At 38.9% G+C, this 27394-nt stretch overlaps 1 protein-coding gene across 5 annotated transcripts in view; it reads right to left on the bottom strand.

Moving 5' to 3' along the window:
* Positions 1–27394, bottom strand: part of PIGG (phosphatidylinositol glycan anchor biosynthesis class G (EMM blood group)) — a 102612-nt gene that overhangs the window by 61847 nt on the left and 13371 nt on the right. For all 5 annotated transcript variants that reach the window (XR_010886856.1, XM_067315567.1, XM_067315564.1 and 2 more), the window contains exons 7-9: positions 20971–21188; positions 17253–17534; positions 2733–3190 (exon numbers count right to left, since the gene is read on the bottom strand). Coding sequence is in view for 4 of the 5 variants with exons in the window: in XM_067315567.1 (XP_067171668.1) it covers positions 2733–3190; positions 17253–17534; positions 20971–21188 (958 nt within the window). In the remaining variant the exon portion in view is untranslated. The remainder of the gene's footprint in view (positions 1–2732; positions 3191–17252; positions 17535–20970; positions 21189–27394) is intronic.

The raw sequence follows: 27394 nt of genomic DNA on the forward strand, positions 1-27394 counted from the left end.
AGGGCTGTGCTGCCATTCAGAGAGGGACCTCCACTGGCTGGAGAAATGGGCCAACAGGAACCTCATGAAGCTCAACAAAGGCAAATGCAAAGCCCTGCGTCCAGGGGGGAATAACCCCAGGCACCAGGACAGGCTGGAGGCCAACCTGCTGGGAGGAAGCTTGGCAAAAAAAGCCCTGGGGTTGCTGGTGGACAACAGGTTGAACATGGCCCAGCAACATGCCCTTGCAACAAAGGTGGCCTTCAGTATCCTGGGCTGCATCGAGAAAAGCGTTGCCAGCAGGTTGAGGGAGGTGATCCTTCTCCTCTACTCGGCACAAGTGAGACAACACCTGGGGTGCTGTATCCAGTGCAGGGCTCCCCAGGACAAGGGAGACATGGACATACTGGTGCAAGTCCAGCAAATGGCAATGAGGCTGATAAAGGGATTGGAGCATGTGAGACAGAGGCTGAGACAGCTGGAATTATTTAACCTGGAGAAGAGAAGGTTCAGGGAGGATCTTACCAATGTGTATAAATACATGGTTGGCAGGCAGTGGGGCAAGGGAGTAAAAAGGTGGAGCCAGACTCTTCCCAGTAGTATCCAGTGAAAGGAGAAGAGGCAGCAGGCCCCAAATGAAATACATGAAACTCCATTTAAACATAAGCAAAATACTTTTTTTCTGTGAGCGTGGCTGAATACTGGAACAGGCTGCTCAGGGAGGATGTGGAGTCTCCATCCTGAGACATTCAAAACCTGACTGGGCATGGTCCTGGGCAGCCTGCTAGAGCTAACTCTGCTTTGAGCAGGGGTGTTGGACCAGATGATCTCCAGAGGTCCCTGCCAACCTCAACAATTCTGTGATCTCTGATTCTGTTGTTTTCAAAGATGGGTAGGAATTCTCCAAAACATGCTAACTGACAGGAACACCCCCCACCCATCCCACAAATATAGGTCTCCTCCTCTGCCCCTCCCTCTCCAGAAAAAAGAAAGAAAGCAGAACAAGTATACAAAGAATTAGATTTACTTGAGTGGTTTAGATTTACTTGAGTGGGTTCCTTGAGAACTCCTGCTAAGCAACAGTGTTAGAGGTGGGGATACAGGATTTCCATGCTTTCGCGAAAAACCAGGAAGTCCTAGAAGCACCTGCAGTAGCCACAGACTAGATTCCATCTGTGCCATCTCCCTGAGTCCCCACAGCCCAGGGCTGGAACATGATTTGCTGGTCTATAGGCATGCCTAGCACCAGGAGTTTGCAGGTGGGAGCACATTTAGCAGAGACAGGATCTTTGGAAGTTAAGTTCAGGCATGCACGCACAATTTTTCAAAGGTTGGTAACATTTCCATGCATCAGCAAACATTCACAGGGAGACAACATGAGCAAAAGTACATTTCTGACACATATGTAACTTTTCAGCTGCCAGAATATCGAGTTCTTGTTCCATGGTATTGTGGCACTAGAACACTTCAAGGAAAAGGGTTGCCAAAAAATATCCAATGAAGGCAAAACAACATGCTCAAAACTGCTGAGCCGTTTTTTTAAAGGTGTCTCAAATTCTCAGGCTGAAGAAGACATATGGCACAGAAAGTCATTGGGCAAAGAAATATTTGGAAGATGCTTGGTATTAATTTTAAAAAATCTTCCCAGTGCACAAAATCACACCTAATTCTGTATCTACAATAGGACTGTTCATGCACTGACTTAGCTTATAATGAAGGAGTTCTTTATCACACGGATTTAACTTATGGAATATGACATTCCTTCCTCAATCCCTCACCTCATCTCAAGAGGAGGGAAGCAAGGCAAAAGCTTTGGTATACAACAATTACTATAATGCCATAAATTTCCTCATATCTCACATCTTTCAGCACTCATGCCTGTCATAGCAATTAGTATTTTAACTGTGAGGCTGCTAATAAATAGCTAGTCTCATATTAGTTTATTTCATCATGTCACTACTAATGAATGATGGATGACATTTCATTCAAGCGTTGTAAGATACAGGAAAGAAATTTCTTCATCTTACATAGCAAAGCTTCCCCATCTGCAAAACCTGGACTAGTTACAAGTTGTTGTTCTCTGTCCACCAGTTGAAATAGAGGAAGACAGCTTAAATACCAAGTATTTTTTAATCACTGAATAATGGCTGCAGTCTTCATAATACTAAAATACAGTAGGAAAAGTAGAAGCCTTTTTCCAGAGTACTTCAAGATATAAGAAATTATATGTCCTTTCTCAGAAAAGTAATAGTTGATCACACTACATTTGAAAAATTCCTCCAGTTTTCCACCCACGTTAAATGCCTGTGATAGACAAGGAAGAATTCTAAGTGCAGCATCTTCTCCTGCAACCTCATAAAGTTTGGAATTAGGAGCAGAACCCGCTGCTTTAAAATTAAGGGTTTAATTCTATTAAATGATTTTTAATTTTCCAAACCAGCCACTGTTAATTTACATATGGAAAAATATTTATTTTTTGACTCTGATAAATCTATCATGATTAATTGGCATGAATTAGATAAGTCATGGTGCAGGGCTAAGATGACAATCTATTGACAGTACACAAGGATTACTCCTGTATGAAGGAGCACTGAAAAATTCCTTATGTTGCTTCACTATTTACTCCCTTGGCATGTTTATAGCACTCTCTATACTGTGTAGGGACTGTGTAGAAACAAAGACTTCACAAAACAAAACACATACAAATTTTTAAATAGGAAAGCAACTATGAACATAATAAATTGGATACCCACCTTGTCAACCAATGTCCAAAGTCTGGCCGATGAGCCCATTGGACCCCTGTCTGATTCAGGGACCGAAGTAACCGACAACAAATAAGGATGATCCATGGACTTGCTAAGCTTATCCACTTATCAGATCCTTTTATGAATTCAGCTGAAGAAGTGACTTTTCCCAACTTTGAATCACCTGCTGCTGGTATATCAATATTCTTGCACTCATAGGCTTCCTTGACATTGTCAAAACTTTGTTTTAGAGTGATGCTATGCTGAGGGTCACCTTCCTTCAGAAGAAAATAATTTCTACAAAGTTCCTGACACAGTGCCAAACAAAGGGTATTGATAAGAAAATACCAGGTTTGATGTTCCTCTTCTATAAAGCTGCTTGCACCCAAACTCAAGACATGACCAATTGTTCCTGCCAGAATCAGTACATCTACTTCTGACCAGCTGGAATTGGACACAACTGGATTCTGCAAACAAAAAGATATATCAGTGTTGAAAGCGTGTAAAATATATCATTTGTTTAAGCATTCAAAGTGTGCTTATAGCAACTTGCTCTAAGAAAACAAAATAAACAGTGAGACAAGTTATTTTTATCTTGACAGTAGTCACCTCAATTTTTAAAAGGTTCATTTTCGATGAAAACTATTCAGTTAGCCTCACAATGTAATTATACTGTTTAAAATACATTGTGTAAACTAAGAAATCTCTCCATGAACAATCACCACAACTCTAGAGATTCAGTTTCCCTACCACCTTGTGACAAAAGGTTTGAAACAAGCTCTCTCCTTGTTGCACATCAATAGAAGTAAAAATAGAAGTCTTTCAGAAATCAGAACTTGAGATACAAATAATAGGCAATTTTCTAACAGCTTAAATATGTTCCGTCCACAACTCAGTACAGTGAGAGAGCCTTCATTACTTGAATTAACAGAAGTTATTGCAGACAGTCTGATGGCACCTCTTATCGTTGCTTAAACTTGTATGTGTACATCATCATAAAATCTGCTATAAATCTTATCCATCTATTATTTACTTCACATGCTATGTCCATCTAAAACCGCAATACGCTTTGTCTAATGTCTCCATTAGTTCAATTTCTTCCTCACAGCAACTACTTGGAACAGTTCCATCATCAGTGCCTTCAATGATACAGCTAAAAAAAGAGAGTGTAAGGGCATGTGGAACGTGAAAGCATCTGGTTCATTACGGTTATCAGGTCAGGGCCTCTTCAGTTCAAATATAGTTATATATCAGAGTTAGAATTACTTAGAATAGTAAGTAAAAGGGAAAGTGATAAAGGAAACACAGAGACACAAACCTGATAAGCAAGCACCAAGGGAGACAATAAGGAAGACCAAAACTCTTCAGCCACTAATTGATGGGCCATTAAGAAACTACAGGCATAGCTCTGAAGAGCGTCAAGCTGGACTTTGTAACTGATAAGATTGGGGGAAACAACCAAAGTGAGTATTAGGGATATTTGAGGGGGGCCTGTGGGACTATGCAAAACTTACTAAGGAATACTTAGGGGAAGGCTCAAAGGTGTGGAAAAGGGGGATGGTGAGGAACAAGGAGGGGAAAATAGAGAGGAGAAGGTTAAAAGTGGCCAGTCATGTGAAACCATATGCCTATCTGTACACTTGTCTGACTAAGCCCTGTGCCCAAACACCACAGTACATGGTATCTTCTAATTAAATCCCCTCTTAGCTATCTTTCTAGATAATATCATCCATGTGTGAGTGCTTCAAGGTCTAAGTGCCTGGGAATGGGACCATGAGCCACAGGGCTTACAGGCACGGGTGCCAGCAACCAGAGACACCAGACTGAGTAAAATCAAGTACCAGCAACTGGAGCAAGACCACAGGTCACAAGGCCCCACATCCCTGGGGTGCCAGCCACAGGAGGGCCTACATGCCAGCAGCTGGAGTGGGGACCACGGGTCATACGAGCCTTGCGTCTGGGGTGCCAGCAACTGGAGAGACTGGGATGCAAGTGAGGTCTGGGTGCCAGCTACTGGAAAAGGGCCACAGGTCACAGGGCTCATAGGTCTACGTCTCAGCAAATGGAGACACTAGAGCGCATGTGTATTTGTGAGAGGCCTGAGGGCCAGGGATTGGAGGGACCTCAGTGTGTGTATATTTTCTCCTAGTCAATTTAACCCGATGCACAAGAGCGCATATGTGTAATTCACTAACAAATTTCAAGCTAGACTAGCTGGTGAGTAAGAGGAAAAGTTGTATCTGCAAAGAATCAAAGTCTGAGCCAGAGGTGGGTAAGGGAGGCCAGGGGCCATGCATGGATATTAGGCAGGCCAAAAGCCCTTATAATATTTGAGGGATCCATGCTGGGGGGGGGCCTTCCAAGACAAGCGTATGAGTACATGGTCCTAGCATTCGCCAGATGTGGCGGCAGCCTTCTAGCATCCCTTAACAGATGGATATCTATTTGTGAAACATTTGGGGAAAGAGAGTGGCAAAAATCATCCTTTACCATTTTCTACTCTCATTAACCTCTCTTTTATTAGGGGAGAGCAAAGAAAAGACTCTCTCTTAAACAGAAACTAATCCCTTAAACACCAGCTAAATAACAATTTAAAAGGCAAATCTGAAGTATTGCATGTAATTTTTATTTAAGAACAAAGATCTCTGAAACCATTTTCTGTTAATTTCTTTAACTATATCCTCCTATATTTCACCTTATGAAAAAGCTTTAGAAAATAGCCTTGAATATGCATACAAACAAACCTCACAGAGAACCTACGCACACCTGAATATGCACACAATGTACCATGATTCCCAAACTGTTTAAATCATTTAATTTGAAAGAATATAGAAACTCTCTAATCTTAGAGCGGGTAACAGGGAAGTGAGTATATACACATATACACTTCCCTGACCATCCAGATGCAATCCTCAAGTCTCACTTATGCTTAAGACTTACTTACAGCAACATAAGTATTTTTCCTCAACAAGCAAGATCACATAATAAGTGGAGGACCACAAACCCACTTCATATAAGAAGCTAGTTAACACTGTCTGAAATTTGGCTTTGAGGGAAACAACTTTTGCCTAATTAAGACTGCGTAAGATGAGAGTAAATGAATGGAAGAGGTGTAGTTAAAGTTGAAGTTATCACCTCTTCACATCACCTGAATTCCTTGTGCTGTTAAAGAAATACATTATACAAGAGTCACTGCACTTAAAAAAGAAAAAAAATGAGGCTACAGGCTATAATAATGAAAATAACTAAAATTTTAGCATAAGAACAGTCATCATCTGAAAAAATGCCCAAGCCTGTAATCTAAATTTATTAGCATTTGAAATTACTTAGGCATGCTAAAGATCACTCCTTTCTGTTTAACAGTCTAATCTGCAAATCAGATACCATAAAACACATTCTGAAACAGCAGTTGCTGCAGTCTGTGCAGAAACCAAAGCCAATCAAATTCACAGAGACTGAGACATGAAGAATAACTCACTAAACTAGAAAGTTTTAACTCTAGTAACTCCATCATGCTGACCTTAAAGGTCTTGGCTTACTAAATGATAAGCCAGCCTGTAAGCACCATCTGCTTGCACAAACAACAAAATCTGAGATCCTCAAAGGAGAAAGAACTGTCTTCAACACAATTCATTTGTCTTCTTTAGAAGACATAACACAAAATCTGTCTAACGGTTGTTCTCTCATATCTGATGGTTGTCAGCACCAATACAAAAACAAGTTCATTTGGCAGAACAGCAGGTTCATAAACTGCAAAATGTGCTGTATTGGCATCAGGGAATATAAAACAACTTCAGTGTTAAACATCCCAGTGTCAAAAGTCCAAATTTCAAGCCTACTTGTCTGACACTTACAATTTCAGTGAAAAGAGAAAAAACAACTTAATACTATATTCATATCAAGAGGTTTATTCCAATAGCATTTATTGATAAACTACATTTCACATCAGAGTTAATCACTTGAGCAAACCTGTGCAAACTGAAAAACTGCCCTACAAATTATAATCCCACGAGCCTTAGTGATCTACGAAATATTAGGAAACAGATTCGCCAGTTTTTTCTAAATTTACTAGTAGTCCCTCACATATGAACTGTGCCTCATTAGGAATGCCATCATTACAGTTTTTTATACAGCCTAACCTTAGATTATTTAGATTGTAGTTTTTAGGTCTGGTTTTCAGGCACAGAAGTATAGGTCCTACTCTTGATATTCACAGCTCTCTCCTTCTAGCTGCTGAACACCTCCAGCCCTCAGGAGCCTAGCAGGCATTCCAGACTTCAAATAACTTGTATGACTGGGACCAATAACACAGCAAACAAATTCAACACAGAATCTTGGACTGAGTTTTCTAAACGCCAGGCTTTCAGTTGAAGCCTATAATTTGCCAAGCCATGGTAGCTTTAATATTTGATGCACCAGCATCAGCAATTAAACAACACAGAAGTTGATCTCTTTGCCCTGTCTCTGAACATCTCTTGCCAGCTTGGAAACAGGAGTGCCAATACATAAACAATGGAATATATGCTTCCTTGCCTGTGAAACTAACATTTTATTTACTTTGAAATTGAACCTCCTGTACTGTATCCTCCGGGTCCAATTCCAGTTATGTGTTTTCTGTAGGGTTGATAGTAAAGCTATTTTTCACAATAATTAACCATTCATATTTAATACCTTAGGAATTTTACATGATTAATTTTCAGATGAAAAGCATACTTTATTTTTCTTGCCTACAATCCCCCAAAATTTAAACCACTATCATTATTTTTACCAATTTTGATACTGGGGCTTCCTGCATCATCTTGATTTCCAACAACAATAACCTTCATATGACAGAATACTATAGATCACTTTTGTGCCTGATAAATTTTCACAGTAGTTTGAGGTCATTTTTGAAAGCTACCCAGTCAAGGTATCACCTTTTATTTTAAAGTCAAAATTTGAAAAAATATTGTTAAGTACAATTGTATATATATATGTTTTTTCCATTAAATCTGATAAACAATACATTATAGAGAAGAAAAAATAAAAACATTTTAAAATACAATGCCAAACAGAAAAGGAGACATTTTATTTAAGTAACAAAAAAATCACTACAATTGTGCATAGTAAAACTTCTGACAAGCTATATTTGACAAGCTTTAACTTTTTAGTTGTCATTTTCAAAAAACTACTAATTCTGATTTTTTCTATCAGAAATAAGAAAAAAGGTTGCAACTGGTAGTAGTAAATACTGTACTAAGAAAACTATCAAGCAATTAGCGTGAAGCTATGCACAAAAAGTTAACATTTTTGAAGATCTGCCGGAATTCATAAAGGACTGCAGAACTATTTAAAGCTTGAAGTGTCATCAAAGGAAGGGACGGGTGCTGTTAGAAACATAGTAATCAGAACCTATAAATAACAGTCAGGAAGCAGATGCTAACACTGCCTGCAGCATCATGGTCTTCAGAAAATTCATGAACGTGGTAATCAGCTTCTATATTCAGTCACAGTGAAAAAGCAGCCATACAAATGAGAAGCACTTCAGAGAAAACTCTCTAAAGATGTGAACGGAAACAATTAAAAAAAAAGCTCTAAAGCCATTAGCAGGAGAGTTTATCTTAATAACATTTTAAAATACCTGCATTTTTATACATAGCATAAGCTTAGAAGAGGCTTTTAGCTTTTTTAACTGACAAGACCCTGATTCAGGATCTACTTCTGATATCAGAAGTGTGGGACTTCAGAGCTCCTTTAGATATGGAGTATCTATGCAGATTCACGTTGTAGAGATGCACAAGTCATGGACACTTGGATCCAGGGACATTTTAGGATAATACTTATAAATCACATGGGAGACCCTTCAAGATCAAAATGGAACATATACAGACATTCAGTTTCTCCCCAAAAGCCCAGGGATACTATTGGAAAAGAGGAAGGAAGATGGGACATGAGAGTGTGTGAATTATACTGCTTGTACTCCAGCTACCAGTAAATAATCTCTCTCACCCACATTGTAGGCATCTCCAAACTATTCCCTGTTCCCTTTCACATTTTCCAAGCTCTACCTTCATATAAACAGTTATCTGAAAGCAATCACCATTTCCATATACTTCCGCAACAATCTTGGGGCTGGTAAAAATGTAAATCAAGTCCAGGTCACTGCCTGCACACATGCAAGGAATGGAGGCACTTAGTAACTAAACTTAAAACATATTTCAGGCTTGCTCTGGAACCTGAACAAGAACAGCAAAGCTTATTTCAGAGATGAGATATATATCCAGCAATCCAGTCATCCACAGAATATGATGAAGCTTGGATGATGAAAATGAATTCCTACAGGTTTGGATACAAATTCATGTGTGCCACAGCCAGAATTATTATTGCCTACACTCCCCAAGACATATTTCAGCTTCCCACGCTTTCAGAAATTCATCAGGTAGGAATATGAACACAGACAGCCCTGGAATAGAGCATCTGGTACTTCTTATTTATATCTGCCCAAGCCTCAGGGAAAAAAAAAAAAAATCTTGAAGGCATTGCTGAAAACCTCCTCATTCATGGATTATCAACTTGAAGCAGCTGAGATCATCTGCTAGCATGCGCTGAGCTGCCAGCTAAGTAAAACTCTAGAAGATGATCAGGATGCACCAACTCCAGAGATTCCCCCAACTTTCCAGTCCAAACAGAAAACACTTGATAACTGTTCCACTACAGCAAAATGCAGATATTTTAAAATGTGACATGAAAATAAGCATCTTCACATTCAAGAAACACTAACCAATCCCTTTTATAAATGATAGAGTTGTTGCAAATGACATGAAATTTCATTTGTGAATAAAGGTTTTTTTCCCTTCTTAAGCTCCAGGGAGGCCTCAATAACTGGTACCAAAGTGGAAAGGCAAACAAACTGCTGCTGAAACTTTCTTCTTCAAGCAACAGAGGACAGGGTTTATAGCCCTAACATCAATGAGCAAGAAAGCTGCTGTGCTGTAGTCATAAGTACCATGCGGGGTGCTGGAGGCAAAGATATGAAGGATACAATATCCCAGATATCACTTCTAATCAACCAGTTTGTCTATTTTCATTCAATTTGTCCACAAAGGCAGATGTATGGAGAATGCAGGGGTGAGGGAGGAAGACAGCTCAAATAGGAGGGGTAGATAAACACTTTCTCACACATACTCTTGTCCACATTCCCCGGGCATAGCAGACCAGGTGGAATCATAAGAGATGGCCAACAGTTTAGTCATGGAAGTCGCATTTCCACTGTGATGTTCCTCAGAATGATTAATTGCAAATGTGGAAGAGCACAGATAACACTGGTGCCTCTTTTTCTGTATTCCCTGAGGGAATTATTTGCCTCCATCAGGGAGCTAGCAATGAATTCCCTTCATAAGGAAAGGCTTTCTACTAACTCAAGTTTTGAAACCAGGAGATATTCTGAAATTGCTGCTGTGATCACTGGCAGGGCATTTGTACTAGCAATATATAAGACACCTGCAGGAAGTTATTCACACCAGCAACTGTCTCTCACCAACTTGGAGGAAAATGTGCCAAGAACAGATGGGAATGAAACCCTAAGAGTCAGGCCAAATTAAAAGGGCAGAGTTCGTACCTGCCAAACAATATTTGGAAACTTCCTATTCTAAATTTATAGTAATAGCCAACAGCATCTTCCTAGATTCCACTCTGTGTTCTAGTAGGAAATGATTCTGCCTGGGCCATATAAAGTGTCAAAGAAGCTAAAGCATGTGCTATGGCATGGCAGAACAACCTGATACAATTTCCAGTGAAGTGATACCACTGACCACCAGCCCTGCAAAGTCTGGCACAACAAATTTAAGACTTTATGAACCATTTTGAACTGAAATTTGGGAGAACTAGACAACTACGATGCAACAAATGCATACTCTTATACAACCCACAAGCATCAAAAGTGAATGTACCTTATATTTGGACTTGGATAGTACAAAACAAACCAAAAATCCCTACAAAGAAAAGCTATTTGGGCATCTGGAACACAGGATGAATGTTTCTTCTTGTCTTAGATCATGAGCGGAGAGAGCTAGCTCAAAACAGATCCCAGAAAGAGAAGCTTAAAAAAAATGCAAGGGAGGGTAAGGCACTGACAGAAAAGCCAGTTAATGCTGGGGGAGGGGGCAAATGCAGAAGCTGCAGAAGACCACAGTCTGTGAAACCTCAAGAAATCTGAGTCAAATGTGCTTCAAAGGAGGACTCAAGGAGCTCTCTAAAGCTTACTGGGTAAAGGAAGATACCAAAAAGTAATGGGGAGAAAGATTTACACTGTGTTCACTTACTCCTTCTTTGATCATCTCAGGCTCACATCAGTTCTAGTGCTAGTGTATAGAGTATGAAGCTGAAGAGCCATCGCTGGTGTGACGTCTGAACTGAGAGATCTGCTCATTTCCTGTTCACGACGGGTTTCTAAGGAGGAGCTTTAGGGAGATGCGATGATCCCCAGATAGTTCCCAAAGGAGACAGATGTAAGAGAGGAGAACACAATACATAGGAATATAAACCACCTGGCCAAGGCAAGGCCTTCTTCAATAAACGTCAACCATGTGCTATTTCTGTCCATTTCAGGCACACATTTGGAATGGTCAGCTGATGTGCGCTCAGAGTGACCAGTGAAACACAAGTCCCCAAGAAAATGTAAACCTTTGCAAATTACAAGAAAAACCACCATTTAAACCCAAACAGCTATGAGAATGTTATCACATATGATGGATAAATTAAACACTGGGGGAAGAAAAAAAAAAAAAGGAAGATTGCAACAGGCTGCCCAGAGGCAGAGAGCTCAAAAAGGAGCAGTCAAAACTATAGAAGAAATAATATGGTGTTGCAGCCCCCAAAGTCAACTTAGCAGAGGGAAGGCATATTAAGAAAATTAATGCATTTCAAAAGCAAAGAAAAAAAATGCACAGTAGAAGACAGACCGAAATACAGCAAAATGACAGAATGAAAAAAGGAACAGGAGCTGCCCTACTAAAGAGTTAAAAGGCTTTCCCAGAGAACATATTATGTAACCAAATAAACAAAAACCTTAAAACCCAACTTAGGCAGAGGCTGGTTGAAAGTAGAGAGCTTTCCATAACATTTCCAGCCCTCATGTCGCATGCTGAATATGAAGAAGGGTATGTACACAAATATCAGAAAACACAGCAGATCATCTTATGTTCTACAAGTATACACACACACAGAGCACAAACCTGTATGTAGCCTATCCTTTTAATACACAAAGACAACGCTTTGCACCTACTTCAAGCTCTGATCTTAGACATGCAAATTGTCAACTATTCTAAGTAATCCAAATAAGAGCATCAACCTAAAACCCTGACATAATATAATTATTTATTGGACCAACTGAAAACACTATTAATGTAAATAGATGCAATCTACACCTGTGTTCTGCACCTTCCTCACAAATTTTCAAGCAGTTTCTGGGAAAATACAAGGCTTACAACATGTGCTGTGACCAAACTTTTGGATGCTACTTAACATCTTGAAATTTATTTTTGTGCATTCTTCCTGAACTCCTGACTTCCTTCAAAGGAGGTTTTAATTTTTTTTTTTCTGCTAAGTAATCACAACAACATAAGTATGTTTGCTGAGGTATATATATATATTTTTTTAACAAAACTAAATCAGTAGAATACCTCTGATTTGCAGTGGTATGCAAGAACTGGAAGATGGCTGCAAACCAAAAAGAAGGTTTTTTTCTGATATTATGATACTAATCTCAGCTCACTCCACCAGGACAATTTTTGCTGTCTCATAAAAGCCCCATCTGTGGTAACAGGACCTCACCTAATTGGAATCCAGACACATTCTAATGACTCTTTAAAATAAAAGAAGCTTTGAAGTTTTGAGAAGGAAGTTGTATGACACTCTGCATCATTTACCATTCACCCAATTGCCTTTCCAACAGATACTAAACCAGTGTTTCCTAGTTCCATGATAAAAGTTCAATTTTAAGGCACACACACAAGGAGCAAAAAAACTCCTGACAGTTTAACTCAGTTCTCTGAACTATCTGGATTTATATAGAAGTTAAACAACATTATTGCCTAAGTTCTCCACAATTTACATCTTCAGGTATTTTCAAGAAACCATTCCTTAAAGATGTTCTACCAGTCTTAAAATTCTAAGCAGCAGAAGTTTTCTGCAGTTCTGAAGCTAGAAGAATCTCTGCTACAAATGCCCTGCTCTACACTGAACTAGATAGTTGGAGGATGAGGGAAGACAGAGGGGTTTTATCTCGACCTAGATTAGCTCAGTAAAGACACGCATTTTAGAAAACTGTGTGTTCCCTAAATGCCCATACGCATAATCAGTCTACTAACTCATGATGTCTTTAAATTAAAGTCTTAATCTATTTTGACAATCACTGCATACATGCAGTTTGTCCTTACACTTTTTCACCTAAGAGGCTGGCTGAATCTTCTACATTGTTCTGTTTTGCTTCTGGAACAGCAGAGGGGCCTTTGGCATCTGATATTTTCTTTAATCTCAATGCCTCCTCCCCACACAGGATTCTGTACCAAAAATATAATACGAGTCAGTTCAGATAAGAGCAATAGCATCTTCAGAGTAGCTTTAGGGAGAAAGGGTAATTTTATCCTTGGGGAAGACATGTAGTCTGAGTCTGATAGTAATGCTTTGAGTTTGTACCACTTATCCCTGGAAAGGGCCAGCTTTCTTGCCTCAATCACTTCAGCTAAGAACAAGGGAGATTCAACAAAATATGGCTATAAGTTAAGGAACCACAAGATCCACATCCAATGGATCCACATCCATCCACAACCACTATATACAACAGCAAGCAATGATGCTAGAAGAGTAACCCTTATGAAAACACAATGTGCTACAAGAGAAGCTAGATAAATGGTAATGTTGCTCAAAACTAAGATAATCAGAAAGGAAGCCCAAAGCCCTGGTATTCTTTTCTGCAGGTAGAACAGAGTACCTCATCCACTTGGTGAGATCCCTAAGTTTTTGAAGGTGGTATACACTGTATATGGCAACGCAACTTCACGCTGCTAAAGAGCAAAAAGACATCTGCAAGAATGAGCAATGAGATCACCTTTGAGAACTGTAGTTAAAAAGAATATTTAATAGTTGGAGGATTACTTTTAAATCTTTCATGACTCCGAAAGAATATCAGACAGTGGCACAGGGCACTGTGACTTCAAAAACAGTACTCAAAACTTCTGGAGTTGAGCTTTGCCACATTTGGAGCAAGGAGATACAAATGGAACAAGTTTAGAGACAGCAGATTAATTTAGTTTTAGAGTTACCTAAGACTAGACTGAAGTAGTTAGAATAAAATGAAGATAGCAACACTGCCTCCTCCCAAACTCCAGAAGGGGAAGGAGAAAAGACAAACAAAACCAGTCTTTGTAAAGATGGCAAAGAAAAAGAAAAGAACAAGTTACAGTACGCTACCTCTGATATAGAAACAAACAGAGCTGTGCTTAACCACCCCAAATGGAGCAAATTCCCTGTTCAAAAAGAAACATAAAATATCTCGCAAATGGAGCTTTTAAGAAGTCTCATTTAGGCCCCTAAAGGCAAATCTGGAAACACAACAGATAACAGTAGCAGAAGGAAAAGCCAGCAGCAATTCAAGGATCTCATGTGCTGACAGGTAGAAATGCTCAGCTAAGAGATCCACTGAAACCTGGTTTCATCTATGCCTCCTGCAGTTAAAACCTTGTTGAGCTTTTCAGAAACATATAGTTAAACTAATTAAATTGAATTACTGAAATAACGCATAGCAGGAATAAATGTAACATACAGAACATACTGAAAGGTGGCAGGCACTGAGGCAAGTATATGCATAAAAGTAGATGACACAGCTAAGAAAGTTGATACACTTCAGTGTTTATGAGCCTATCTGAATAAAAGTCAAACAAAGATGATTATCCTCATTCATCATCTTTTTACGGAAGAAAAAATGTCAGCCAAAAAGTAAAACTTTCCAAATTAAAGGTTTTTGCACTTGCCATCAGTAAGTTCCCCTCTTTCAAGCTTACAAATGTCAGCACAGCACTGCTTAAGAATTTTCAGTATTTCTGTTTTCAAATAGCTAAAATTTGAAGGAATTTTAACACCCATGAGACGGGGCAGACTAATTCTGTCAGCTGACCTCTCAGGTATAATGCAGTCAGAAGCACTATATGCATTATCTGAAGCTAATTGTCCTTTATCTTTAATGAGACTAAGGATAAGTGCCAATAATGCCCACTATAATATACATACAGTGTATATATATATATATATATATATATATATATATATATACACACACACACACACAGTAGCAGTTGTCGTAGAAAATTACTCATCTCAGACTGGACAACCAAATGCCATGTAACAGAGATTTCTCGTCATGCACAGACTGAATTACTTTGAGGCTATGGTATTAGAGGCAAAAGCTATAATCTATTGCCATTCTTCTCAACTTCATCTAAGTGGAAGGTCTGTAAGTTTTATGCAGGCCATTTTTAGGTTCCTAATGTTAAAATCAGAGAAATCAGTAGCCAGTAAAATGAGAAATGAGCTTGTCTTCCATAGTTGTGTTTAATATTGCACAGCAAGTAAATGTTAAGTTTCTACAGAATACATGGGATCGTTAACTATTATTTTAAAACCATTTGCTTTTATTTTTTTTACTAAGAATAATTTCTATCTCAATTACAGTAAAATACAAAAAACTATATAAAACCTAAGTAGAACAGTTCAGAAATGACAGAGGTGAACTGAGGCCATTGAAAGACCAACACGTCCTTATGGACTTGGAATAGTAACAAATTGTAGAACCGGACATCTCATTCAGCTGATCTCTCTATTTACATTGCTTATTTTTACTTTCTCCTCCCATCTGCCTTAAAAAAATCCACAAATATAATCAGGTTTGCTTGCTAAACTTTAATACTAGCTTGAAATAAAATACTAGCTTTTCAGTACCAAAAGCAAACCATGAAAATCACTCTGATGAAGATGGTTTTGTTAGCATTTATACCCAAGTCAAAACTTCTTTCCCTAATATCATTAGGCAGAAGGGATACTTGCCTTGTTTCTGTATTTTAGTCTGTGTAAAGGACTAATTGACGCATCTAAATCTTATGTTGCCGATGAAGATAAGCATAAGAATGAAAGACCACGTTTTATTTACAATTCCTTTTCTAATCAATTTTAATACTGAAGTGAATTATACTGAAGAAAACTGGGAGAAAAAGGGGGAAAAAAAGCTGTCTTTAGGAGTGAATGGCATTAATTTTAGTTCAAGGTTTCTTTCAGCATTTCCAAGAAGGAATGATACAAATCCAGAATTTACATAAACAAAATGAGAAACTACAATGGTATAACTTCAATAATAAACATAAGCAGTCTTACTTAAAAGGATTTACATTATACAGTTAAGCTCAGGAATGATAAAATATAGTTGCATAGAGACCAAATATTAAGCTCCACTCAGGAGTAGTGAGTTTTTTCAATTAAATTAAATAGGGCTGTTATTAAATGGTTCTGCGAGTCTGTAATTTTGCTTTTTAGCTTGAAGAAATATGTCATCATCTCATTAATGCAATGTGCTTGCCACATATTGCTACACACTAAGAAAAATGTTCTAAAGCCACAAATCCTATTCAGACTAACCCAGACTGACTAAGGACAATACTGCCTACTGGGTGCACAACTGAACAGAGTAACAGCATTAAAGTTCCTGAATTTCAGAGACCTTTGAAAGATATGACTAAGGAGCATCAGAAAGAACAGCTAGAATTTGATTACATGGTGTGAATGACAGTTCTTGGCATATTAAGTTTCACATTGAAAGAAGAATAAGATATTACAAATTTTATTTCCTTGGAATTACCTGAATTCTGCTCAATAAAACAATACAACTCATGAAGCACGTTAAGAAGGAAACTACTCATACAGCTGAAAACATTTCTGAGCACTCCAAAGACTCTAACAAACTCAGTTTCTTAACTGCTTTTTTCTGGTAAGAAGAGACAGCCTATTTTTATTCTCTCTTTTACAGTTCAAAACAGTTTTAGAAACACCTTGAGAATTTCAACAGAAGAGTACTGGCAAAGTCTTTTCTTACTCAGAGCATTAATGGCTTTGGTATTTGGGAAAGGACAGAGCATTATTAACGCATGCTGTTGTAAAATATCACACATCTTGTACTAGTTGCAATTGTGAAACATCACTGCATAAAAACGTAAAATTAGTATACAGTATGGTTGTTTCTGATCTAGTAGAAACAATTGCAAAATAAATTACACTAAACAGAAAATTTCTTAAAGTAATGTGAAAACAAGCACTCCTATGATCTTCATTATAGCTAGCAGTATTACGCCATAGTGAACATATCACACTGCAACTACACTTGTTAAGCAATTCAGATTACATTACAAAGTCTTTCAACACACAGAGCCAAAACTTTTATAAAACTTTCCTGGAAAGTATGCCATAAAGAGCAAACCATTTTAAACCATACTTAACGCACGCTCTCACCTTCACTGGAACTCTGGAACTCTCAAGGATCTTTCCAATGGCAGATAAAATTCCACACATCAGTGCAGAAATCAGCACCATCACCCCAACTGCTGTTAGCCAAGACATACTGCAGAAATAGCATAAACTTTCTGCTGATGTGCATACAATGACGTGAACCGCACAGAGCATTAAACACATCAAGTAAAACAGCAGAGAGAACAGTGGAGGGGAGAGGGGCACTTCAAATTCTGCCCGGCTGCTCAGAGCTTTTGGAGTGATGAGCAGAAGCAGAAACAGAACCTAGAAAAAAAAAGAGAGACAATATTTAAAGACCTGGGATCGGCTAAGGCATATAGTAAGAATTCACAAACACACACAAAAACACTGTTGTCATCCACGTCACGCTGCTAGTACACATATATCACAAAAGAAAAGAAAAAAAACTGTGAAGAACTATGTTGGACGTTTTGATCCCAGTGAGGTATTACCATATAAACGGAGAACCAAAGATTGTATTTTTATTTATTAGTTTAAGGGCTCAGACACGCAAGTTACCAGGTTTTAATGAATTACCATGTGCCTCCTGACCCACTGTAATCAATCACATGCACAATCTTCATTCCCTGCAAACGTAAGAACATTAACTCTCAGTATCACAACAGCTCCTAAGCAAACAAATTCAACCCCTTATTAGCAACAGGCCAAAAGTTACACATGTGCTCTACCAATGGTTGCTTCTCTCACAAGATACATGTACACAGAGCTCTCACTGAACTAAACGGCTTCCCAGGCCAGGGAAAATTCTCATGCCATCACGCATGCACGCCATTTTTGGAGCTTATGAATTCTTTGTATTATTTCTTGTCCTCCTCCTCCTCCTCTTAAATTGCTTTATTGGTTTTACTTTTTCAGAGCTAATTCTTTGCTCTAACCCACACACAGATCAGGCAGAATTCCAAGTTTCCTCTCAGATAACTGTAGCAGTAGAGATGAATACTTAATATGAATAATTTCTGTTACCCATGCACAACCTTTATGAACAAAGAGATAATTCAGCCACATTCTAAGATTTTTTGCAAGGTGTACAAATTGAGCTAGGATTAAACCAAGTTCAATCTGCTTGGCAGGGCAAAATTAAATGAAATCAAGATAAAAATAACTACATCACACTACCACCAACCTGTAATCTTGCACTTTGACCTGTCAAGACCTCTGTCATGTAGTACAGTAAAATACAGTAAAATAGACCCCCCAAAATGCCAGTGCATTCCAGTTGTAATCCTTCTACTCCATAATATACTTTGCACAATTCACATGGTTATGAAAATATGAGGTTCCAGGGTATCAAACCAGCTTGAGTTTTACTTTTTTCTTTTTAATACAGCATCTATGAATAAAAACAGCACTCATGATAGGAAAATGCACAAATTGTAGTTATCTATAAAATCTAAATTCAGCCCCTTTGGGCAACACTCTATGGATACATACTTTTATTATTTATCAATTCATTCCTCAGAAGTATTCTTCTCATTTAACATACTGAACAAATTGTATTTAGAGAACTGCGTAGTTTGAAGCCTCCCGTGAGATCCCCCTCCCTTACTTCTCCAATGAGGCTTAAAAATACGTAGTATCAAGACAAAAGAGGATTTTGGAAAGCAAGGCAGTGTGAGTGCCACACTGGAGAAAACAAACAAACAAAAAATATTTCCAGCACTTCTGTAGAGAGTCATCAAGAGATGCTGAGCAAGCTCTTGTGTGACCGACCAACAACCCCTACAATGGGAGAAGGCTCGGAGGGCGAGCTGCCCATGAAGCTCAGGAACGGTGTAGGATGCGGCTGGCTAATCACAGCTGTTGCACAGAGAACTGACTTTATCTCAACATAAAGGGGCCGGAGGATGACCCTTGTTTTAGATAAGCAGCCATAGCCGTTAATTGGACCAGGTGTAAATGTTTCTTCCTGAGTTTATCAAAATAATGCGACTGTCTCCCTGAATTAGCCAGACCAGCATGGGAGAAGCGTAGATGTGGCTCCGCCCAACACAGAGTATAAAACCTGAACAACTACCAAAGGAATTTCAAAGAGAGCAATGGGCTTGAGCTGGCTTCAACCCATGTTGTCCTTCCCATCGACTGGGGAGGGAGGCCCAGCACCATGAGGGTGAGCATATTATAGAGACCGGTAATGGCAATCACATTGGTATTGTGATTGAACTGTATAAGTGTATACACTTGTATTGTGATTTCAATACATTGCTGGATGACTCTGCTAAATTAAAAGTCCCATGTAACATCAAATATCTTCAAAGTAAATTTTTATATTAAACATTGCACTCTCCATGAGTGTGGACTATCTAAAAGAACCTGGTCAGAGAGTACTGGACTCTGACATCTTGTCATCCAAACTTTTCACGGATAATCAGTAGCTTATGTTTCTTTTTATGAAGGCCATCAAGTAAAATACCTGAGATTGGTTTTGTAGAAACAGTAAGCACCAGACAACTGCACCTCAAAAAAAGAAATCCCATCAAGAGCTTGAATGCTTAGGTTCCCTAAACAAAGGAACAAGAAAGGAACACAAGCACTACACCTTGACACTTGACATTGTCCATCTTCATTTGCAGTCTGTAAAATGGGAACAGAACCTACCATCTCACCTCCCAGAGGCACTGTGGAACTAACTTCTGTGAAGTGCTCAGCATGGTGATAAACCCCCCTGAGGACTCTACCAGAAAGCCATTTCAAATGTACTCTGTATACAGAGAAAAATGCATACTAGACAAGGCATAGAGCCCTACAATGACTGAGAAGACTCAAACACTAAATAGCTGCTCATCTACTATTATCCATTGCAGGCACTGAACAGAAGCAAAGCTGCAACTATTATACAGTCTTGTGAAATACTGCATGCAGGGAAGAATTAAAGTAGGCTTGCAATGGGTATTTTCATCCTAGGGAACAACACTTATTCTCATAAAAGTTCACACCGATGTCCTCTAAAAGTAAGTGTGAGCTTCTGCACATACAAGTTCAGTGTCCAGATAATGAATCTCTGCAGCATGGTTCTCAAAGCAGTGCCACAGAGGGTATTTTCCACATTTGAGAATTGTCCAAAATTCCAAAAGTCCAATTGCAGAGAACTCCTTAAAATTCCAGAGATGGGATAGGTTATTTTTACAAACTAGAACAGTTGATACTGCCTATCATCAATTTCTATACAAGAAATGAAGTGGAAACCAAGCACCTTACAGGAAATAGTTGTTTCAAGGCTTTAGGTCTACCAGTGCGAAGAAGAATTCTCCAAGCTTGAAAATTGACCAGAGTCTTGCTTGCTCTGACCAACTATGCTGAACACAAACCTAGATAATCAGGAACAGGTAGGCACTTACTTGTCTGCCTTTTTTTTTTTTTTTTAATGAGGTTAAGCTTACTTAAAAAATACAAGGCTAATGATATGGGAGTAATTTAAATTGTAACGTATCTGCATATTTACTATAAATAGTTCCACCAAAACATAAGTAGCTTATATCAAAAGCTCCCTTGAATTACTTTACAAGCTAAGTTATACATTAAAAAGAACATTATCCTCTTTCAAGCAGAAAGTCAGCCAACCCTAAAAGCGTTCATACTCAGCAATCCTGCAGACTGGTAAGAGTATACACTAAGTATTCAAACATGAGAAAACTTCATGTTTGTGCTCTTATCTTTTTCACAGAAAGATGTATCTTCATACCTCCAAAACGATCACAGTCCCCACCAACATTGAATACATGTCATATTGTGCCACTTGTTTGCTTAGTGAAGAACTCAGAGTCTTCAGGGCCTCCAAATATTGCTTCAGGACTTTTTTGCCAAGATTTAAGAGTATTTCTGAATTATTCCCGTCTAAGTACAGCTTGATCCAATTACCATGGGACTTTTCTGCTATCTTAAAATGCTCATATCCAGGATCTAGTAAAGGGAAAAATAAACAAACAAACAAAAAAAACAAATAAGAGGATCCACGAACAAAGGAGGACAATTAGAGATTTGATTATACTTCTACATTTGCTTGTATAATATAAAAAAGCTTGCTACGGAGGTTGAAACCTTTTCATACCTACAAAGGTACAGTATCTTCATGTAGTAAGACCATAATAAGCCAGTCACTCAGAATAAAAGCAATTAATTCCTTATCAGACAAAAAGTGAAAGCCTCTAGAAAATGATAACCATATTAAAGTATGTTTACTTTTACAAAAGATTTCCAAGATGAACTTATTCAAATGCTTTAAATGCTGACAAAATTTATGCTTTCCACTGGAGACGCTCATTATCCAGGCCAGCTTGTGCAAGTCAAGTGGGAAATCATCAAATAACTGATCTCTGGAGAAAACATCAAAGGATATAAACTCGCCATATTAGGAACCCTAATTACTTTTGCTGCAAAGCTAATGAAAATTAGCTGGTAACATAAAGTGAAATACACAAGATGCCAGATATAGAAGCACTAATGGTTAACAGCTGAAATGCAGTCTGGCTTCAGGCATCTGGACTATGCAGCCAGTGACAATCAGCCACAGCGAAACTTGGTAAGTATACTATTGTATGAAAATTGCCCATAGGCTAGCTTGGTTTAAATAAAAAAAAGAGAGAGAAAAAATGATGCTGCCATCAACTTATATGAGCAAGCCTGTGGCAGAATGCGATTTCATGGCAGCCTCGCCACATCCAAAAGAATTCTAACCTAAAGGAAAAAAAGAAAAACACTCAGAAAAGAACAAGCTCCAGGTCAATCACATATCTGTTGCCCATGTCTCGGAAATATTCTCATGTGAAAAATGCAGATTTGATTAAGGTTCCTGATTAAATAAATGTGGAAAGGGAACTGCTCCTGAGCACTGACACCAAGAGACAAACACTAGGTTCCACTTTTCACTGAGTAAATATTCACTGTCTTATCTCATGTAAATATGCTTCATCCTAGACATACAGCGCAGATTTTTAGCATAAATCATGGTCCAGAAAATAACAGCCTCTGGCAAATCATTTAATTTGTGGCTCTACTCTTTATGAGGAAAATGGATAATCATCTTTCCTCTGTCTTGAGCCAAGAGTATTCTAGGCTGTTTGCAATGAATACTGTATTGTTCACTTGAGAAATAATCCAGGTATTTTTAATTTTATTGCAAGTTCTTCAGGCAAATGAAGTATTCCCGTTCACAATGCTCGTACAGTTATGAAAGAAATGTTTTTTTGCACTGTAAATTTCTTAGCCCTACAAGACTCCTAGTGATCTACTACAGGCTGAAATCATCACATCCATTAGAAGGGAATGTTTAAATAAGAATGCCAATTTTTCTCTTCCCAAATTTATAACATATTCCCAAACATGCTGATCCTACTGCATAGGAGGCTTACAGATCTCTGTTGGAAGGTACAACCTGACTAGCAGCAAATACATGTATATCAAGATAGCTGCCAGTGTACGTAGAGGCTTTCGCTACCCTGTTATAGCTCTTTGGACAATTAATTCCCTAGAAAGTTCCTTTTCTAGCATATCTGAAATTGAGTTAAATATTCATATTTTTGAGGAAATCCAGAAAGGATAATCTAAATAGAACTTTAATCAAACTCCAAGATCATGCATGATTATTTAATGACACAGAACATCAAAACTTTATTTCAAGTTATATCTTGAAATCTAAGCAAATTCCTTCCTCATCTTCTGCTCCTGTTTACACCTCTCACTCAGTGTCCCTTTTCATTCCCTTAAGAATTTTTATTTCATTCTTACCTGCCTTTTTCCATCCACTGCCCACTAAAACCATCTTGTCCATGGTGTGAAAGATGACTGTGGTAATCAAACACACATTTACTTCTTTGAGGTAGAACACAGGAACAATTTAAAGATCTCACAGACCGGAATGAGGGAAAGGGGTTACCAAATTTCCTTTGAGAACTCCAATGTTTTGTAACATTTGTAAGCAGTCAGTGCAAAATGAGGAGGGTCATAGACTCTGTGTTGTTGAAGAGGCCCTTTGGGACACGTTTGCCCAGCATTCCTACACAGCGTACTCACAAAAGAAGTTAGACTGGAGGCCAAATCTAAAACGAGCTTGCCCAGCTACAGGAGGTTTCCCAAGCACAGAGAATGGATAATTTGCATAGCATTACATTAGCATTTTCTGCTTCAGCTTCCCTCCCATGCTATAAAAAGGCAAATGGCTATGCTTCTAGCATCTGGTTGATAACAAGTTCATTTAGTTCCAGTCACAACCAGCAGTCACTTAAAAACTGGATAAATATGAGGAAAAATTGGACAATGTGAAAGCGGCTTCTTCAGTTTCAGTATATAAATCTGTCAGAAACAAGCAAATGAATTTCTTTAACGCATGCATCTAATGAAGATTAGTTCCAAACTGAAAAGTGGACATTCATTTTTATAACAACATTCAACTTGCTCTCAAGTGTGGCTTTTCATTCTACTGTAAAATTGCCTTTTAAAGAAACAGTCCTAACTTAGCGTTCAGACGAATGTTCATAAGTTCAAAACAGAAGGAATCATAACTAGCTGCCTACAGCTGCCTTCCTTACATTGAGGTAAGAGGTCATTCACAACCCCCAGCTGTGTGTCCAGGTACTTCTTCCTTCAGCTTCTTCATTTTTGACATGTTTTTATTATTCATGTTTTTATTCTCCATTTCCAGACTTTCTTTTAGCTGCATGTGTTCTTCTCTAACAAAAAGAAAACCTAATGCCCCATATCAGTATTTATTAGTCTCTTTTCCTTGAAATAATTAAACCCTTAGTCCAGCTACAGGTTTCTTATTTAAACTTTAATTTACCTGGAGATAGATTTAACCTTGAAGATTCCTTTGCCCCTCAAAACCCAAGCCTTATGAAATGCTGCAAGAATGTGTCTCATAACATCTTGCAGTTTGAAAAGCATCCCCCTAACTTTTATATGAGCAAAGGTTAAAAAAAACAAAAGTTCCTGAGCTGCCTCCACTCTGTTCTTCACTAATGTGCATACTTAATATACAAGTGAAGACCAAGATATTTGTGTGCACTGTTCCAGTTTGTTCTTAATATCAGATTGGCTGAACTCAAGCAACTCCAAAGTTTCTTCATCAAAGATCATGTAAGGCCATTCTGCCTTCCCACCTGATGTGATTCATTTCAATTGACATCTGACTTCCAACTTTTTGCATTAAAAAAATAAGAACATTGCACCAAAAATTAAAGTATAGATTATGCTATAACTTACAATGGGTGAATCTTTTCTCCCCATGACTCAATCATCATATTCAAGGTATTAATAGCTGGTGCTCTATATCTGTGCAATCTAATTACAACACTCTTTTCAGGAATTCCATGATTTCCCCTTCAGAAGAGCACATTCCATACCTTTTGATCTGAAGAGTTTAAAAAGAAAAAAAAAGCAGCAACTTAGGCTATCCCTGTAAGTATCTGTCACTTCAAACTTAAGTTCCAGTCTTACGCATTTTTCTTAGCATTCAGTTGAGATTATATGATCCACCAGAACTGTTAATAGGCAAAAATCAACATTAGAAAGCTTCAGCTTGCATTCAACAAATGTGAGTGAGGTATCTTGTTATTTTCTGTTTCTTTTTCCCTTCAAAAAAAAAGATAGCACACCTTGTCTGTAGAATTCATATTACTGGTATGGCCCAAGAATTGTCAGCATAGGTCTGATGAGTATCCAGATGAACAACAAATAAGAACCAAAGGCCTCTAATTCAACATACAAGGATTATAGCCTATCGCTGACATAGCACTTACTTGACATGCAAAAAGTTTTCTCAGACAAGCATAGGAAATTCTGTCTGAGCACCTATCTCTCAGACTTAAAATTTTCCAAGAAATACATCCTATAGATATCAAGAAAAGAAAGTAATACTGGAGCCCTGAAAGTATCTTTCACTGGCAGAAATACTGTTGACCTACATTTAGATTTTCAAATACTCATAAAATTGAAAAACTAGTAAACAAAAGCTCTTATTTAGATACTCTATCTCAAAAGGAGACTTTGGAGAAAAATGTTTCCAGTTATAATGCTGGAATATGAAAGATACATCATTTGCAGAACCAGAGAATGGATACAATTGGAATGAACTTTTGGAGATCTTCTAGTCCATCTCCTCTAATCAGAGCACAGTCAATTAGGGCAAGTTGCCCAGAGCTATATCCAGCAGGGTTTAGAATATCTCCAAGCACAGAGACTCCACAATCTCTCTGGGCAACCTGTTCCAGTGCTCAGTCACTCTCACAGTAAAAAAAGGTTTTTCTTGAAAGACTTAAATGTAACGTCCTATGTTTCAGTTTGTGCCCATTGCCTCTTGTCCTTTCACTGGACACCACTGGGAAGAGTCTGACTCCATCTTTTTATACCTGTCCCCCTCAGGTATTTACACACATTGATAAGATCCCCCCCCGAGCCTTCTCTTTCCAAGATAAATAGTCCCAGCTCACTCAGCCTCTCCTTGACTGAGAGGTGCTCCAGTCCCTTATTCATCTTTGTGACCCTTCACTGGACTTGCTCCAGTATGTCCATATCTCTCATGTACTGGGGAGCCCAGCACTGGACTGAGCATCCCATATGTGCCCTCATCAGTGCTGAGGAGAAGCACAGGACTGACAGCTGAAAAGAGTCTTCCTAATGCAGCCCGGGATGCTGTTGGTCGTCTTTGCCATGAGGGCACATTTCTGGCTGATGATCAACTTGGTGTCCATCAGGATCCCCAGGTTCTTCTCTGAAGAAACACTTTTCAGACGGTCAGTCCCAAGTCCTAGTGTCTGGAGTTATTCCTCCCCAGGGCGGGACTTTGCATTTCCCTTTGTCGGACCTCATGAAGTTCCTGTTTGCCTATTTCTTCAGCTTGTCGACATCTCTCTGAACAGCAGCACAACCACCTGTGTATCAATCAGTCCTCCCAGTTTTGCACTGTGCACAGACTCGCTGAGGGTGCACTCTCTCTAATCATCCAGGTCATTAATGAAGATATTAAATAGTACTGGCCCCAGTGTTAACCCCTGCAGGATACCACTAGCAACTGGCCTCCAGATGAACTTCATGCAGCTCATCACAACCCTTTAAGCCCAGCAGTTCAGGCAGTTTTTGGTCTACCTTACTTTCCATTTCTCTACCTCATACTTCATCAGCTTGTCTATGAAGATGTTATGGGATACAGTGATATTAGCAATGCTTTTGAAAAGACAAATCACTGCTCTCCCCTCATCCACCAAACCAGCCATCTCCTCATAGAAGGCTATCAGGGTGGTCAGGCATGTTTCCCCTTCACAAATCCATGCTGACTACACCCAATCACCTTCTTGTCCTTCATACGCTTGGAAACGGTTTGCAGGTGGATTTGTTCCATCACCTTTCCAGGGACTGAGATGAGGCTGACCAGCTTGTAGTTCCTCAGATCCTCCTCCTCGCCATTCTTGAAGACAGGAGTGACATTTGCTTCTTTCCAGTCCTCAGGAACCTCCCCTGATCACCACGACCTCTTGAGTATTACCAAATGTTGCATTGCAATGACATTGCCTGGCTCCCTCAGCACTTGGGGCTGTATCCCATCAGGTCCCACAGAACTGTGCATATTCAATTTGTTTAAACGTTCCCTAACCTGATCCTCCTCCCCTTAGGGTAAGTCTTCACTGCTCCGGACTTTCCCAGTGGTTTCAGGGGCCTGGGATTCCTGCAAGCTGGTCTTACCAGCACAGACTGAGGCGAAGAAGGCATCGAGTACCTTGGTCTTTTCTGTGTCCTTTGCCATCAAGTCCCCTGTTTCATTCAGCAGCAGGCCCATTTTCCCCAGTCTTCCTTTTGGTGCAAATATACCTGTGCAAGCACTTCTTGTTTCTCTTTATATCCTTTGCCATTGTCAGTTCCAGATGGTCTCTAGCTTTCCTAACCCCCTTCCTGCATGTTTGGACAGCATCTATATTCCTAATGGGTCACCTGTCCCTGCTTCCACTTCTTGTATACTTTCTTTTAGTTCCTCCATACTTCTTGTATGCTTCCTTTTTACATCTGACTTCAGTTAGGAGCTCCTTGGTCATCCATGAAGGCCTCCCAACACCTTTGCTTGATTTCCTGGATGTGGGGCTGAACTGTTTCTGAGCTTGGCAGAAGTGATCCTAGAAAAA

This window comes from Apteryx mantelli, chromosome Z (genome assembly GCF_036417845.1).
Source record: "Apteryx mantelli isolate bAptMan1 chromosome Z, bAptMan1.hap1, whole genome shotgun sequence".
NCBI classification, from domain to species: domain Eukaryota; kingdom Metazoa; phylum Chordata; class Aves; order Apterygiformes; family Apterygidae; genus Apteryx; species Apteryx mantelli.